Genomic DNA, 18,876 nt, shown 5'->3' on the forward strand with positions numbered 1-18,876 from the left:
AAACAAAGTTCAATTGCATTATCTACAACTGAAGCAGAATATGTGGCTGCTGCATCTTGTTGCACACAACGCCTTTGGATGATTCAAACATTGCAAGACATTCAGATCACATGTACTCCATCCATCTCCATTCTATGTGATAATACAAGTGCAATTAGTATTTCAAAGAATCCAATCATGCATTCCAAGACCAAGCACATACCTATCAAATATCATTTTCTCCGGGTACAAGTACTTGAACAAAAGGTCAAATTGGAGTATGTTCCCTCCAAGGAACAGGTTGCTGATATATTCACCAAACCACTACCCAGAGAGACATTTGAATACCTCAGACAGAAGCTAGGAGTAGTTGATGCATCATCTTGTTGTTGACACTTATCTGTTTTAGAGAACAATGTTTGTACGCGAGTTTCATGAAGCGTATCCGCCTACATATGCCAGTTGTTGTAGATACAGTGACGTATATGTTGGTTTGAAGAATATCAGTGGACCAGACTCAGGATGAAAAGAGTCTGATATGGGTCTGGCAGTGATCATCAAGCACAGGTTCAGGGGGGGCATATACTTCTAAAAATGCATTGTTGGCATTATCTTAGAAGATCTTGGTACAATTTCACATCTGTTTTTTATTCAAAAGCAAAGGGAGATCATGGTTGCTGGTCTGGATGGTTATTGACAGATGTTGCTTGCTCATTTTAGGTATTATGTCTCTATGTCATGTATATATTTTATTATCAAGGTCATGTAACGACCTATTTTGTTTCCCCACTATGCCTGGGATGGATGATGTAATGTTCTTGTTTTACCATGTATAAAATTTTGGTGTATCCCCACTTGGTTGGGTGGATGAGTCAATCTTGGTATATCCCCACTTGGTTGGGAGATGGATGTATGTATGAGCCTTTGGTGATAGGAAGGTCATTTATGATGTATAGAGTCATGGTCTTCTTGAAGAACATCTTTTTGCAGACCTTGCTTACAGTCATGGGGAGCGTTATCAGCTCACTTTAGCATATCATAGAATTCAACATGCACTCAGGGGGAGCATAACCCTTTGCCCTTGATGACAAAGGGGGGGAGTAACTTGGGGTTGCCATCAAGTCCAAAGGGGGATATTGTTGGCATTATGAACATAGGTTTGGTGCTATGTCAAAGGTGTTATCCTTGATGGCAACTCACTCAGATGAAAGATCATAGTTCAGGATCACAAAATGAAAGAAAAAGAGGTATACGTAGGTTCCCCTTGACCAAACTACATATACACACGGGATTGCAAACCAAAAGGCGCGTATGCGTATACGCGCACTTTCACGCAAGGAAAAGTGCGTACATGTTGGAAAACTTGGTTTTGGTCCATGGTATTTGGTCGAAGGTATTGCTTCAAAGTGGTTTTGGACCATGGTATTGAGTAAGGCCTAAGACTATAAAAGGAGGTGGATATCATTAGGCAAAGGTACTCAAGAATTGAATATCTAATAAAGAGCAAGATATAGAATACTGGTGATTGGGTTATGGTGCATAGCTGGATCTGAATCAAGGAGGAACTTGAGTGCTAGAAGAAGGATAAGTTCTATTGATGGGTCATGTTATAGACATTTTTGTGCCTCGCAGCATGGAGCATGAAATGTCAATAATTACAGGGATCCTCAGTCCCTAAACATGTTGTTCTTACCCCTAAAAGAACAAGGTCATCAAACAACAGCACTTCCAATCAGTTCTCCACCTGAAAACACTTCAAAACAGGCTTATTTTGGATCATGTCAGCTGCTCCACTGAGCTTCTGCGCTGGAATGCAACTGTCCCTCTTTGTACCTGCGCTAGAAGTCAAAAGTAATGAAGGCTACCTGCGCTGGGCGAGATTGGCCAAGTGGCACAGTCATCCTGCAAGGTGTCAACTGCCCAGGAAGCTTCCAAACTGACACTTGGTTCATAAGATTCGCCCTGTGATGAGTAAGAGGTACTTGATCACCATGTATAACCAAGGATCTCCAAGTGGACTCAAGAACTGAAGATTAACTGAAGAGGGAGAGGACACTAGTCAGCTCTATGCCAGCCTCAAGCTGACTCATCCTCTCTTCTTCTCTCCTATATATAGAGCTCTTCTATGAGGTCTAAGGAGGATGGAATTTTGTGTAAAGCAAGGAGGTGTTGTTGGATTACAGTTAGAGCTATTGGGTGATTGTTTTACTAGAGGTGAAGAGGAGAGTTCTTGCTGCTGGGGAGGTGCTGCTGGATTGGAGCCATCATTGGTTGTAACCTTCTCAGAACCCTGTTACTTCTATCAATAAAGTTTTGCATGTTCTCCTATATACTTGTATTGCATTGATGTATTGTATTTACATGTATATTTGATTCACTCTAATCCATGCATCAGTTATGAGTACTTGTATCTTGTAGTTTCCTCTCTCGTTTTGTGCAGGGCTTGTGTGTAGCTGGACCGGCAAAGAGAGCAAGGAGCTGGGAACAAGAGACAAAGAGAGAGGATCAAGATCGACTAAGCGAAGGATACCAGGTTGGTTGATCATTTCTTCCCCCCTCTCTGTACTTTCATAAAGGAAAACATCAAAGCTTTACTTTCAGTTGTTGCTAAAGACTGTCACCTTTAGAGTAGGGATAGGGTCATCCGCATCGGATACTTTTCCCCACAACAAACTGGCGACTCCGCTGGGGAGCCTAGTATCTTGTTGGTGTTTGTAGTATTTTTCTATTCATTTCTTGAAGAAAAGAGTACCAAATCGAAAAGCTTTTGACTATATCAAAAGCGAAGTAGAGGGACTGCTACTCTTGCCCATTTGCTGAGCAAATTCAATATTTGAAGAGCTTATCTACAAAAGACTCTTTACTCTTTGTGATAGATCTTCATCCTCTTGATCATACCTTAGCCTGTACTTGACCTATAGCTTTTTATTTCATCAAAAACAGTGCATTTTTGAGCTTTTTATGACCCGGAAAACTTTGTAGACGAAACTCTCGTGAGTCAGTGCAGGTTGTACACAGGCAGCCTGCATTACAGCGCAGGTACTCCCTTCGGGAACTGCGCTGAGAGTGAAATTGGTAGACTAGAACCTGCGCTGGTCCAGTTAGCCCTTGTCTTGCTCAGTTTTCCCATTGTGTCTTGGCCCTGTTTGCACTTGTTTTTGGCTGATTGCTTGCTGGTTATTGTACTTGCTGTAAGCCACTTCTCCTTGACATTATTCCGCCTCAGTTGTGTGATGAAACTGTGAATGTTCTTTCAGTATTTCTTGTTGCAGTTACAGTTTCCCATTGTGAAAAGCGAACCAGTATAGCTGTGACCTCTTAGATCCTGAACTGTAAAAGTGTCTTTGTGATCTTAAGAGCTAGTTTTATTACTGTTCATAGCTGTTTGAGTTTGTTCGATTTGCATTTCATGGTTTGAATCTATATATTTCCTGTGTTTTTAAACAAGTCTATCATAAGGTGTCTTTTTGATTGTGGACAAGCTTGTTTATTTCTACTTGAAATTAGATTCAAAATCATACAACAGTTTCCTTTTTGTCTAGCATCAACATTAAGGATAACGAAAAGAAATACATGCATTGTGCATTTTGCATTTGACTGTATGCTTGACGATTTAGGAAGATGTGCATTTTAGTGTGTGTTCTTTGATCTGTGGAAAAAGTTGTGTCCTTCTTTTCCCTCAAGTAGATTAAGGTTTTCAAAGTTGAAAGATTGAAAAGATTTGCTTCTCATTCTTAGATTGCATATAGGAAGTTGTATATATACATCTCATGGCGAACCTGAAAGGCAAACTGTTAAGAAAGATCAACATTAAAATAAACTCAATTTACATAACAACGCTTTGGAATTTAACGCAAACATCTAGAGGTCTAGGTAGAGACGTGTTCCGGCGTCGTTAAACATAGTGACTGTCGATCTCTACGAAGGTGGGTGATTCCTCCTGAGAGTCGGTGGCACTAACACGGACTTGAGCTCCCGCGTACCGTCGCGTATATTGGGAGACCCCTATAGGCTTTTATCCTTTATCCTTAGGAAACCGTGTCGGCCGCCCTACTGATCGCGATGCAGTGAACACAGCATTCACGAAGATCGACCACCCGTACCGTAAAACGTATTCTGTGGTTTCGCGAAAGGTTTGGCACACCCTCTGCCTAGATCTCCAGAGCAGTTTCTTTTGGCCTTTTTCAAACTCTATAACTGAAAAAGTCCAACCGAGCATTTGTCACTTCGGGCTCGTTAATACATCGAAGGCGACTAGAGTCATCTTTAGCTTTTTCTCGACTCTTAAAACATGAAAAAGCAAGTTTGTGTCTAAAAGCGTCGTTAATAAAATTTATTTTAAGCGGAACATAATCACCTATTATTCCCACATTGATCTTTCAGTTGAAAAGTATGGAGCCCACCAACCAAGGAAGTAACCTTGGCGAGAGTCCAAACCCCTTCTCCTCTTGGGGAGATGTTGGTGCGCCTCATATGGCTACATTGTCACTTCCAGGATTGACAATTGGCCTCCCTGTATGGCTCTTTTCAACTAATGTAGTCCAGATCGCCACTAATCCTGAGCAGTCGAATCAACAGTCAGAACAATCTAGAACTACCCACCAGCCTTCCACTTCTTATGATACTTCCTCTGATCCTTCATCTTCGCAAGGTAGAGCCGGCAAAAGTCAGCCTCCCAAGGAGAAGAAGGAAAAGAAGAAGAAAGAAAAGAAGCAGACGGAGCCTCTGGCGAAGGCGACTGGGGGCAAGCAGAAGAAAGCTGACAAAAACCCACACACTGCACCGACCGGGCCTAAATCGCCATGTGTCATTTGCAAAGGGATCCATTTCCATCGTGATTGTCCTTGTATTCCCCGGATACTAAGGGACTGGTCCCCAAGGTTGCACAATCCGGTACCATCAACCTCTGGTTGTCACGTTGATTGCATTCCGTCAACTAGCGAGAGTGAAGGACGAAGAAGGGGACCAAGATCACCCTGTCTATTGTGTGAAGGTCATCATGCCATCCAAAAATGTCCATTCTTAGATGAGGCCAAGAGAGTTTTGGAAGATCGCCCGGTGTCACCGGTGCGACTTCCACCTGGATATCAAAAACTCGCGCCTAATCCCTCGATAGTTGAAAATCCGGTTGAACCACTCAAGTGGTCAGCTGAAGTGTCGGTCATTGAGAATGAACCTACTGAATCTAGACTAGACGAAAGTCTAAAGGTCGATACGGCAGTTGGCCCGGTTCTTCCTTCAGAGGTTCTATCGTCCAATGACCCCGTCGTTGAAGACCCGTCTTCAAATGACACCGTCGCCGAAGAGTCGTCTTCATGCAACACCCTCACTGATGAGAACAAGGATGACACCATCCAGGTTCTTTTCATCAGCACCGACTCCGATGAGCATCAGGGCAATGCGCCCATTCCTTTATCGCAGGAAGGAACATCATCAGAGTCATATCCGGCCGTATATTCGGTCCCACCGCCAAGCAACCTGGTTGTATCCTTTGATTGGAATCAACTAGGCAGACCCCGGTTACCAGCCAGTGTACCATTCAGAATCATTGTCCAGATCTATAGAATGATTATGGCTGGTACTATCATTGATGAAGGGGCGTCTGTGAGTATCCTTTCCTCTGTTGCTTGGAAAGCACTGGGTTCCCCGCCGCTTTTACCTGAGTTGAGAAATCTCTCAGGTTTTGATAAAGGAACCAGTCGACCATTAGGGATCCTCCCCGATGTACCTGTTACATTGAAGGGGAAGACCGTCAGGATGAACGTGTTGGTAGTTCAAGGACCCTTGGATTATAACCTACTCCTTGGACGCGACTATATTTATTGCATGGGAGCAATAGTCTCCTCACTCTTTAGAGTAATGTGTTTTCCACATGAAGGAAGGGTGGTCAAGCTCGTAGACCAACTTTCATTTCCGGGATCTCGCATCGCAAATAGTCAAATACCAATCCTAAATGGTCTGTTCACTCAAGATTCACCTCCGCCCCCGGTCCTCCTTCCCGATGAGCGCGAGTGATTCGGAAAGAAAGACTAGGACCCAGGGGGCATGCACCCTGGTCTGCTTCGGGCAGAAGAAACTCCAAGTATAAGACAGAATTTCCGCAGGAGAACATGACTAGTCCGTACCCCGTCCGTAGGAAGTGGGGTTGTTCTGGAAAAATGATCTTTTGTTAAAGTTATGTGTTTGGGAATCATTCACCTTTGTCTAAAAAAGTGGGCAATGCCCGAGTAGGAATTCCCTTATTACAACAAGTAGTCACCATCTTTAAATTCAAGCCTCGCCCATCGAAACATGTGTTTTGAAGGATAAGCAGGGGCAGTCTATTAAGAAGGAGACCGTATTGTTGTGACAGAGGGTAACCATCTTAGGACAACCCAATGATAGGCACCGCCGAAGAAAGAGATTGATCTGCGGCAGCAAATCGAACCGTCTTTGGAATAATAAGAAAGAGGCAAGCCTCCCTCAATAATACCAATGTTTTATCTTTGGGTAGTGTTCTTCTATTGTCATAAATAGCTGTTTGTTAAAAGTGGGCCGACGGGAAGCCTGAGTACTGCGTAAGACCCCTTAAAATAACGAGAAGACAAGTATCGTTAGCATTAGATTAGCAAGATGACAAATAAATGTGAACACCCAAAGAAAAGCAGAAGTAGGGGAGAGGAGGGGCAGCCTCGAAATCCTATCCTATACCTGGGGGCATGCAAACTTTCTGGAGTGCAAGCTAGGGGCGGTTATTTATCTGGTTTTAAGATTAGCCGTTTCCGAACTTGCATGAAAAAAAGCCTGTGGGGCAAAAGTAAAATTTGCCAAAAGTGAGCACAGCTGTGGTAAGGCATAAGCTCTATAAAAATTGGTCCTTACGAGAGGCGTTCTTCATATGACTGGTATATCGAGCAGTTTTTAGCATATAGTTCATGCTCGTTAAAAAATAAACGCAAATCCGAGCAGTTTTAGGACTGAATTTATGCTCGTTAAAAAATAGAAAAGTGTGAGCAAAAGTTTCCCTCAGAGTTCAAGCTCATGGAAAAAATGAACCGGTAAATAACCTCTTGAGATCGTAAATTCATCAGCCATAAGAACCTTGATCGTGTTTTCATCCATCACCTCCACCGTTCATTTGGCCGATCATTCACTTCCATTTGTGTGTTTACCTCTTTTGAGAAACAGCTGCGAAGAGTGATTTCACCTAGCCATCCTTGTGACACTGCCGTGATTGGAAAATTCCAACCTGTACCTGGAATCTGTAGCTATCCCTGTTTATCACTCGTTCCTCAAAAGACGAGTCTTCTTTCAGCTCTTTTCACTGACTCGTAAAAAATGAAAAGTTTGCCGAGTTTTGGCCTTCCAGCTCGTTAAAGGACCGGAACGCTATCCCTCCTCTAAATTTTAATCTTTTTGGACCTGAGGGATTATTGCACAAAAGGATCGAGCGCTTGTCTTGTTCGGCTCGTTAAAAGTACCGAACAGCCATCCCTTCTGTATTGTTTTATACTTTTTCGGACTTAAGGGATTTGCTGACGAAAAAGGAATCATGGAGTTGACTTTCTGTACCTTTTCAGACTCTCTAAAAATGAAAAGGACCGAGTTTTCCTTGTCGTTAGACTCGTTAAAATGATTAAATAGCGACAAACTTGTCTTTAGATGAGAACGAGTTTCCCTATCGCTAGGCTCGTTAAATCATAGCGATGGGCTTGCCCGAAGGGCAGGTTATAGAACAAGCATATGTTATCCTCCTCAAGCTTGGCAAAAATAAAGAGGTACTGGTCAGAAATGACTGGGGAAAAATTGGGAGAACATTCAAAGTTTAATGGTAGCAAGTCACTCTTGGACATGACACTTTTCCTCCGTATCACATCGGGTTGGGTTGTTTCATTCACCGGTCTCATCACCATGGTCCTCGCCACACCATCCACATTTGGGGTAATGCTACCGATCCATCGCATCAGTGTCGTTATATGTTCAAGAGGGGTCATTCTGAAAGTGTCAACCGTGTCCCATCCACTGCCATGCATTATCCTTCATCCATTCATGATCGCCACCCTGAATCATATGTCACAGTTTGTTTTCACCTCCACTAAAGTCATTAGCTCCGTTCCGTGTCATTGATGTGGGATTCATTAAGGCCCTCCTTTGACGGATTGCTTCTTGTCGACTTCAGCTCATTATCCAAGAAGCTGATCTAGGAACACCCCCATCAGTACTTTGAAGCTTGCATGCCTCAATGGCAAGTTTCTCACTTCCGGCGACAGGTATACATCAATGACCTTCGACCAGAAGATTTTGTGTGGCGTTCGACGCCAAGTCCTTTATTCACGCCACGTGAATTGTACTGCAGTACCTTGAGGGTCATCGTCATTATTGGTGATTCCTCTCGCGCTTGTTAACGGTTTTCATTATTGACCGGTAATCAAGCGATGTCTTTCCATGTTCGACTTCAGCGCAATTCTCACATGGATCGACTTGTACTTAGAGTGAAGATCGAACGAGTTTGAAGACCCCGGATCTAGTTTCATCCATCCGGGCTGCGATATATATTCAGGAGATATAAAAGCATTTGCCATGTACATCATTGTAGCAGATGATCATCCTACTCAAAGGATGATAATTTCAGCAGAAAATTATCAGTCTATCTTCAGACGATCGTCTGTCATATGTACCAAAATGTATTTATAAAAGCTGAGCATGGGAATGCCCGCCTCAGCTAGATCATGAAAATAGAATGAAAAATAATGTATTGTATTGTATTGTATTACAGGGCACTCTCCTCAGCACTGGAACGAACTTCGGATCCTCTAGATAAAGCATTTCACCCGATAAACGGCCTCATACTTTAGGGGGCAACTGTTATAGACATTTTTGTGCCTCGCAGCATGGAGCATGAAATGTCAATAATTACAGGGATCCTCAGTCCCTAAACATGTTGTTCTTACCCCTAAAAGAACAAGGTCATCAAACAACAGCACTTCCAATCAGTTCTCCACCTGAAAACACTTCAAAACAGGCTTATTTTGGATCATGTCAGCTGCTCCACTGAGCTTCTGCGCTGGAAGGCAATTGTCCCTCTTTGTACCTGCGCTGGAAGTCAAAAGTAATGAAGGCTACCTGCGCTGGGCGAGATTGGCCAAGTGGCACAGTCATCCTGCAAGGTGTCAACTGCCCAGGAAGCTTCCAAACTGACACTTGGTTCATAAGATTCGCCCTGTGATGAGTAAGAGGTACTTGATCACCATGTATAACCAAGGATCTCCAAGTGGACTCAAGAACTGAAGATTAACTGAAGAGGGAGAGGACACTAGTCAGCTCTATGCCAGCCTCAAGCTGACTCATCCTCTCTTCTTCTCTCCTATATATAGAGCTCTTCTATGAGGTCTAAGGAGGCTGGAATTTTGTGTAAAGCAAGGAGGTGTTGTTGGATTACAGTTAGAGCTATTGGGTGATTGTTTTACTAGAGGTGAAGAGGAGAGTTCTTGCTGCTGGGGAGGTGCTGCTGGATTGGAGCCATCATTGGTTGTAACCTTCTCAGAACCCTGTTACTTCTATCAATAAAGTTTTGCATGTTCTCCTATATACTTGTATTGCATTGATGTATTGTATTTACATGTATATTTGATTCACTCTAATCCATGCATCAATTATGAGTACTTGTATCTTGTAGTTTCCTCTCTCGTTTTGTGCAGGGCTTGTGTGTAGCTGGACCGGCAAAGAGAGCAAGGAGCTGGGAACAAGAGACAAAGAGAGAGGATCAAGATCGACTAAGCGAAGGATACCAGGTTGGTTGATCATTTCTTCCCCCCTCTCTGTACTTTCATAAAGGAAAACATCAAAGCTTTACTTTCAGTTGTTGCTAAACACTGTCACCTTTAGAGTAGGGATAGGGTCATCCGCATCGGATACTTTTCCCCACAACAGGTCAAGATCTTAAGGCTTGAAGAAAAGTATCTTTGTGTGATTTTGATCATTTATATTTGGCGCATGTCTTGATCTGTAAATCTGATGATCTGGGTATAACTGGAATAGTTGAAAAGGGTAAATCATCTTTTACAGATCTGTACGTAGGTTTAGTATAGAAAAGACGCGTATACACGTTGGTTCGACAATTCAAAACAGTATATATGCAGGTTTGCCTTCATATAGCGGCGTATGCACGCAGATTATACATATTGAAGTAACGTACGTCTCATAAAATATTTTTTAGCTACTTCTGTTTACTGTTGCAGTGTTCTAGGTTCTAGTTGGGTTCTGGTACTATTACTGTATTCTGGTTACAGCATTCAGAGAAGTGATTGTTTAATTCAGTTTTGGTTAGTGCAAGGGAGATTGATTGATGCAGATATATTTTGATGTTTGATTGATGCTATTGATGGATCCAGTATGAAAATTTATGAAACGTGGTCCCTGGAAGAAAAGAGAAGGTTGTAGCCTTCTGTAGGTCAGCACCTATGTACTAGTACATCAACTAGTACAAGAGCTAAGGGGGTTGTAGCTCCCTTCTAGGAGAAGCTGGAGAACAAGAGAAGGTTGTAGCATTCTGCAGGTAGAATCCTACGTACTAGTATAAGACTATACCAGTACAGAAATATTGTAAAAATAAGTTTCTTATTAAAAGAAGATAGAGACGAATTGCAGCAAGTGGTTTTCACCCACATTGGGTTTCCACCTTATATATTATTTTCTTGTGTATGATTGTCTCATCTGTTTTTACTATACCTGTTACTGCTTATATGGTTCTGATACACAGATTAAAGATCAACTGACTAAATTATAAGTTTACAAGGTGTGCGCTAGTTGCTCTAAACATAGTTGTGTATCTACGCAAGTTGCATTAACTGAAGTTGCGTATATAAATCTGTTTATGGAAATGAAATATTATTAAATTGATAATACTGATTCACCCCCCTCTCAGTATTATTTCCAACAAATTCATCAAACTATGAGTCATAATTTCATGTACCATCTACCTAGTTCAAACTTGCTTGTAAATCATTGACCTACTTGCATCATACTTGTGATAAAAAAACTAACTCTACTCTATTTTTGTAGTGAAGAAAAGAGAGGGTTGGAGTGGCCTAGGAGCTTCCCCTGGCCATAAAATCACAGTTGGGGGTCATTATTCATCTATATTAAGTCAAAGTTGCGGCGGGGATCAAAACTAATGAAGGAAAGTGATGCTACAGGTGATTGCTACATGAGGCCTATAATGCTACAGGAGCGCATCCGAGTGGCTTTTGAAGGTGAAAATGATGTCTTGAGGGTATGGATAGGTGGATGGAAGTTGAAGAAAATGAAGGGAGGTTGGTTTGAGCCCCTATCCAAACTCACGACCTCTCATATGCCTATCTTGCATTAGGATGAGTGCTCTCGGTGTACTAGGAAAAGTGACTTATAAAACAGAGTTTTTGGACAGAATTTGGAAGTGGAAAGAGAATATGAAGGAACTCAAGATGGAAGCATAAAGGTTCCCTTCCCTATAGATCAACATAGCCCTGCAGTCAATCACATGCATGCATCCATTTATCATTACCAAAATTAGATAACTTATGATGGAAAAGATGAGTTGAATGTAAATAACATATAATTTATGCAAACATTTCTCTAAGAACTAAACTGAGTTCTAAGCTACGGAAAGAAAATGTAAAACAGGACAACTAACATTAATCTATTTGTAAGAGATGATAAACAAAATTGTTTTGGACTGTGGTTGTGAATCCTTCGACTCATGCTCCCATAAGAGAGTTGATGTAGAGGCTGCAACCATGAGATTTTATAGATTAATCTTTACTGAAATGCAAGAAACTATGAACTTCTTAGAATCAAGAAGAAACATAAGTAAAAAAAAACAGGGACTAAAGCCTCTGGGTTTGGCCCAAACCCAAGGGTCCCAGCCCTCTAAAACTAACTTAGATGCAACTTAAAATCCAACTTCTCATTATCAAAAATTGCAGGTCTAATACATCACATAATGTTTAAAGTAACAATGTCAATATTTAAGCTCAATTGCTACCCTTAGATGAACAAAAACTTTGAATCCTAATGAGATCTTCTTCTATTTTATTTATACAAAAGGGCAACAACTCCCTTGAAAGTAGGAGTGGTTCCCTCCTTGATCTCGAAAATGGTGGATCTTGTCCCTCTTGGTCTTCACTTGAACTAGGAGTCACTCGACTGCCAATGAATTCGAATTGGTGAGAGAGGATATTGTGATCCCAAATTGATTTTACAGAGTTAAGGAGGTGGACAAACGCCCTAGACTCTCTCCTAGTTGTCTCCCTCAAGCCTCTTCTTAGTAATAGCTTAAAAAATGCTTCATTTCCTACAATTAAACCACATTGGACCACATGCTATGACAAACACCTTTTACTCCTCTTACTAAGCATAATATAACAATAAAATGTGAATTAATGTCAGAGAAGGATAGATTTAAGGCTGGAGGATGGCATAATGATCTTCAAAATGTACCTATTGATGGGACTCATCACTTAGCATAAGGAGTATCAACTAGAGAATTTCTCTAAAGTCTATGGAGTTACCAACAATGCGGGGTCTTTGCATGGTGGATTGCTAGTTGGAATTGGACTATACATCTTTGGCCAAGAAATTGGTAAGGATTTATGGTTTTTATGAGCAGTTTTCTGTTGTAATTGTCAATGTTATAGGTGGCTATTCCTTCTTTGGGGAGTCCTAGCTTATTTATGTGAATTTTGTTGAGAATTGGTGTCATAATAAAGGTTTGGTCAGTCGCATTGAGAGTTTCTGGTGGTGTTTTAAAGGGCCTGGATAGAAGAGTTTGAGCTCATCCTCCACCCTTGCTAGTTGCACTTAGTGTCGACTTTTGTTGTTGGGTGATTCTCAATGCCCTGGTGTGGAGTTGTTGAAATTCCCTCACATGGTTGTTGCAGCTAGGGTAGTTACAAAGGTTTTTTTAGAAGGTCAATATGTTTGTCGATCACCTTGGAGGCCATGTGATTATTTCTTTCTATTTGAAGTTGAGGGCTTGGCACAGGGGTAGGGAGTTTCTTGTTTCCCTTCTAGTGGTGTCAGGTGGGTGGTTGACCTGTCTACTAGTCGGTCTGAGTTGTTTAACTGGGGGATACGACGAGAGCCAACACCATGGGTTTGTGGTTTTCTGGTTGCATCGTGGTTTGAGTGTGGAGACTTGTCGATATACTTATGTAGATTGTTGTAGGCCAATGAGGTTTAACTTTAATTGTGGGTTTCTTTAGGACCCATCTCAATGGACTATGCACCATCAGTATGGAAGGGAGAGAAGGGGTATTTCTTTTTTCAACAGAGCGCTTAGAGATGCACCACTTAAATATCAAATCATGGAAAAATAGGCTTATGCCCCTGTAAAGGTCATCAAGGATTTCAGAGTTTATATCTTGTACTCTCATGTAATAGCTTATGTCCCAAATGTCGTGGTCAAAGATATCCTAACTCAAGAGGGACTTGAAGGAAAAAGAGGCAAATGGATAGCTAACATTCTGGAATATGACATTGAAATCAAACCAACAAAGCTGATAAAAGGACAAGGATTAGCTAAATTGATGACGGAAACCAATTTTCAAGCCCTTGACATCAATGAACTGGATAATGAACAGGAGATGGCGACTACACAGATCAATCAAGCCTTCTTACAATCACCTTGGTATGCTGATATAACTTATGTATTGTTAAACCTACAGGCTCCTCCAGGGTTATCCAGAACTAAAAAGAGATTCTTGAAAATGAAAGCTTCAAAGTTTTGTATTGCACACAATGTTCTATTTTGGAAAAATCATGATGGCATGTTACTAAGCTGCCTAACAAAATATGAAACTAACAAAGTGCTTAAAGAATTTCATGCAGGGGACTGTGGTGGAAACTTGTATTGGAAGTAAATTGCTAATAAGATCCTAAGAGCTGGTTTTTATTAGCCCTCCCTGTTTGCTGATGTAAAGAAATTTGTAGTTTCTTGCCATAAATGTCAAATCTTTGAAGGCAAGAGAAAGCTTTTACCTTTAACCCTAAAACCCATCTCCACTGAGAGACCATTTCAACAATGGGGTTTAGATTTCATTGGAGAAATTCACCCTCCCTCTTCCGACCAACATAAGTGGATTTTAACTGCCACAGATTATTTCACCAAGTGGATAGAAGCCATCCCTTGTAAACAAGACAATGACTCAATCATCATGCAATTCCTAGAAACCAATATCCTATCTATTAACTTGCGATCCGAGAAAGTTCTCCCAGATAGCCAGCCTCCACCCAGGGAGTTTGAGGAAGATAAAGAGGAAAGGGAACCTGAAGCAAATCCACCCTTTCCTAAGAGACTATGCATGACAATCCAGCCTACCCCAAAGGAGACTGAACACCTAGGAGAATTGAAACATTTATGTGTGAAGCTACCACTTCTCCAAGCCATAAAAGATGTGTCTATCTACACTAAGTTGATCGAAGAGAAGTGTTTTAGGCATCGAGGAAGGTGCAAGAGAGATGCCCCAAGCATCAATGTCATAGGACAATTGTCCAACCTGATGTTGGGGCAGATAATTTGTCCAAAATATCTGGACCCTGGAAGCCCAATAGTTGTTGTCCACATCAATGGCACAATGGTCCCACATACCTTGATTGATCTGGGAGCTGCCATTAATGTGATGACAAAGGACACAATGCTCAAACTTAACCTCCAAGGCTCCTTGAGGAATACCACGATAGTGCTGCAGCTAGCAGACCGCTCCATAGTGACCCTTGAGGGGATTGTGGAAGATGTGATGGTCTCCATTGATTCTTGGGAGTACCCTACTAATTTCTTAGTTCTCCAACCAAAGGCAAAGCTCAGTAGGAACATAACCATAAAGAACAGGCACATGTCCAAGCAGTTAATCCTATATCCTCCTGCCCAACCCTTGCTAGAACATGATCTACTTCTCTGGTTGGAGGAGGAGGATGAGGATGAATTTTATTCTGCACCACTTTGTACATTAGAAATCGCCATGGGGAGAAACCGCAAGATGAGGATGATATGATTGAAAATTTGATTCAGAATCCACCTCCCAGTGTATCAACATTGGAAGACATAGTAAGAGAAACCAAAAACAACACCTCAACTGATCTTTGTGTGGCCGACCCCACTTCTCTCCATGTTAAAAATATAGAGTTCAGTCTAGAAAGAACATTGAAAATCAATCCATCCCTATCTACTTCCCAGGAGAAGGAGCTATGCAACATACTGAGAAAATGTCTAGATGCCTTCGCCTGGGTTATAAGGAGATGAAGGGAGTGCACCCTTCAATATGTACTCATCATATATACATCAAGGAAGATTGCAAGCCAGTCAGGCAGTCTCAAAGGAGGATGAACCCAACACTTAAAGATATTGTTAAGGAAGAATTGTAGAAATTTCTTGAGGTAGTGGACCCAATCCCTACATGGTCAACTAGAATAGTGGAATTACCCCCCTCCCCCGCACCCCCTCACCGCCCTTTAGACATATTTCACAACTAGCTCAAACATGTGACCCTCCTCTTAGAGCAGCTCAACATGGACTGTCATGACGACAAGAATGTGGTCATCAAACTTTTAAACAATCTCCATTGTAATCAATAGCAAATGCAAGATCGTTTGGCCAGCTTGCAGAGGAGTCAAAGGAGAATTTATGAGAAGCTGGAACACTTTGAAGGGAGGCTTGCAGACATGGAAAAGAATGTGCACTATGACTTTAGACCTCACACATCACGTGGTGTTGGACCAAGGAACCCTACTCTCATCAATTCTTATGATCCCTGATGGTTGTGGGTTGTATTATGGTCTTAATTTTTTTTTGGTTTCACTGGCTATTTCAACTTTGGTTAATAAGATTGTACTGAAAACTTGCTATTTGTTTTAAATGTTATCTTGTAACCAATAAATCTAATAAAACTAAAACGAACAAAATATTGAAAAATTGTATTTAGTAATATAATCTCTATAATTTTCTTTTTTATTAATTTACTAATTACAAAAAAGATACAAAAATACATTCATACCTTCCTTATTTTCCTTTTTGCCATTAATCCACTAAAACTTCTCTACAATATTATACGAGGAAACATTCAAATGAACTTCACCTCGACCTTCACAATTAATATAATTTTAAATTTTTCTTTACTTGTTTCATACATATCAATCTACTAATAATATAATTTCTTTTGATATAATAAAAACTTTTGACCTTTACAAGTAATATATTTTTAAATTTTCCTTTACTTGTTTCATACGTATCAATCCACTAATAATATAATTTCTTTTAATATAATAAAAACCTTTGACTTACCCAAAAAAAAGCTTATTAATTCATTCATTGCCTAGAGATACAAAATACTTTCCTACCTTCCTTACTAAAACTTTTCTACATATTATGCTAAGAAACACTCACTTCAACTTCAACTTCAACTTCAACTTCAACTTCAACTTTTCTACATATTATGCTAAGAAACACTCACTTCAACTTCAACTTCAACTTCACCTTCACCTTCACCTTCACCTTCACCTTCACCTTCACCTCCACAGGCACAAGTAATATAGTATTGAATTTTGGTTTACTTGTTTCATACATATCAATCCACTAAGCTCCCCCACTGTATTACTATGCTGAAAAACCACCCACTTCAACCTCGCCTCGAACTTCGCAAGTAATATAATTTTGAAGTTTCCCTTACTTCACAAGTAATATATTTTAAAATTCTTCGTTACTTGTTTAGTACGCATCTCATCACTCTGGTATATAAATATCATTACACATGATGTGATTGATTTTAAGTAATCCTAAAAGGAAATATAAAAATTCACATAACTGCTCCATATTTCTACCGATGAATTCACAACACGACTCCATATTCTAACTAGTCATATAAAACCAATGACTAACTAAATAGATGAACTAAACTCCTCGATATTTGAATAAACTAACCTTTAGCTTTGGCTCAGCTACTTTACATTACGCCGAACTCTTTCTTATTTTATTCCCAAAGTGTATCAATTTTATCCATAAATGAGGATGCGGATCACACAGAGAGTGCCGTTGTATTTCGTTTTCATGTATATATGTCCATCAATTCCGTGAAGGGGAAGGGGAAGTTTATAATGGAGTTCTTATTTTTGTTGCTTTTATCTTTTCCTTTAGCTACGGCCATTAATTTACATAATGTCCCTGCCATGTTCATTTTTGGGGATTCTCTAGCAGATGCTGGTACCAACAATTTCATTGCCAACACAACTGCTAAAGCTAATTTTCCGCCATACGGAGAGACCTTCTTCCATCGCCCCACTGTTCGTTTCTCTAATGGCCGAACTGCATCCGATTTCATCGGTATTTTCTTCACCTATTTATCTACCTCATCCAACTTAGTGATAATTATATGGTTGATTTTTTCATGAGATTATGATATACGTATGATATTTGTATCCGCGGCTACTCGGTTAAGGTTGCCCTTTCCACCTCCATATCTGAACCCACGGTCTAACTTCTCTCAAGGTATTAATTTCGCATCTGGAGGAAGCGGAATACTGGATTCCACGGGGAATTACTTGGTGAGTCCCAAAATAAACACATGTTCTACCTAATTGATAGAGAAGAATTTACATGTTGAAAATAAACACTTAAACGTGGTTGGTGTTTTCGCTATGCAGAATATCATCCCTTTAAGTCTCCAGATACGCCAATTCGCCAACTATTCTTCGCGTCTAGGGAAAAAACTTGGAGGAGATTATTATGCAAAAGAATATCTATCCAAGTCCTTGTATAGCATTACCAGTGGTGGCAATGATATTGGCCTAAACTATTTAGCGAATACCACCTTCCAAAACTCTACAAGTGCCCAGGATTTTGTTAAGCTGCTGCTTAGTAAATATAACGAACACTTGTTGGTATGTATAAAGCATTCATATTTTATTTTTACCAGTTAATTATTGACCTGATTTTCAATTCTCATAATTGTTGGGGTATTCTCTATATGTGGATGTTGCAGGCACTTTACAAAAATGGGGCAAGAAACTTGGTTGTATTAGATATCGGCCCTCTAGGATGTAGTCCAAATTCGAGGCTCGCAGGAATGAAGGCATATAACGGTGGATGTGTGGAAATTGCAAATCAGCTGGCTGTGGCATATAATAATGGTCTCAGGCAGCTCGTCAACCAGCTGAATAAAAAATTAGATGGAGCAACGATCCTGTTAGCTAACAGTTATGATTTCGTATTAAATATAATTCAGCACGGTGAATCCTATGGTAAAAATCAGTGATATTTGAAAAAGCAGTATAAATTTCGAAAACATTATATGGGTGGTTTGGTTTGCGAATTGACTAAATGCAATATGGGACGTGGCTTTGGTTGTAGGTTTTAAAAACACGACGTCTGCGTGCTGTGGAGCGGGGCCATTTAACACTGCTGTGTCTTGTGGGTTGGAGATTCCAAAGAAGGAGCGTGGCGAATACAGCGCTTTTCTTTGCAAACGTCCAGAGAAATACGTATTTTGGGATGGAACCCATCCCACTGAGAAAATCTATGAGATGGTTTCTCACCAGATTTGGCAAGGGAATACATCCTTCATCCCACCTTTCAATCTCAAAAGACTGCTGCACAAACATCGAAGAGTATATCATTATTTTTTTTTTGACTTTGTATTTGGGTAGTGGATAAGGCTGATTCATTTCAGATTCGTCACTATCATTTGTATATCTTCAAATCAGCATGCCTGGTCGGAAAATATATTTGAATAATTGCAATGATTATTAGGTCCATGGATAAGTTGAATGTTTGATTGATTATAAAATGCGTAAAAAGCCTTTGGCTATTTAGAGAATTGATTTTAAGTAGATGTTGTAAAGGAAAAGCTATAAAGGAAACATTATAAGTGAATAGTATAATATGGAAGAAGC

General features: G+C 40.5%; 1 protein-coding gene across 1 annotated transcript; it reads left to right on the forward strand.

Moving 5' to 3' along the window:
• Positions 1 to 17,082: 17,082 nt before the first annotated feature.
• Positions 17,083 to 18,630, forward strand: LOC149141614 (GDSL esterase/lipase 6-like). The gene is made up of 5 exons (XM_089451281.1): positions 17,083 to 17,307; positions 17,410 to 17,529; positions 17,629 to 17,865; positions 17,967 to 18,225; positions 18,335 to 18,630. The coding sequence occupies exons 1-5, from the start codon at positions 17,083 to 17,085 to the stop codon at positions 18,628 to 18,630; spliced, it is 1,137 nt and encodes a 378-aa protein (XP_089307407.1).
• Positions 18,631 to 18,876: the final 246 nt, after the last annotated feature.

This window comes from Pinus tabuliformis, chromosome X (assembly GCF_031772625.1).
Source record: "Pinus tabuliformis cultivar Carrire ecotype Pingquan chromosome X, CPIR1, whole genome shotgun sequence".
In the NCBI taxonomy this organism is placed as follows: domain Eukaryota; kingdom Viridiplantae; phylum Streptophyta; class Pinopsida; order Pinales; family Pinaceae; genus Pinus; species Pinus tabuliformis.

Excerpts from the sequence above, each read along its gene's own strand:
- LOC149141614 (XM_089451281.1), top strand. The coding sequence starts at position 17,083 with ATGGAGTTCTTATTTTTGTTGCTTTTATCTTTTCCTTTAGCTACGGCC. Across the intron at positions 17,308-17,409 it reads GAACTGCATCCGATTTCATC|GCTACTCGGTTAAGGTTGCC; the intron begins GGTATTTTCTTC and ends TTTGTATCCGCG. Across the intron at positions 18,226-18,334 it reads TCAGCACGGTGAATCCTATG|GTTTTAAAAACACGACGTCT; the intron begins GTAAAAATCAGT and ends CTTTGGTTGTAG.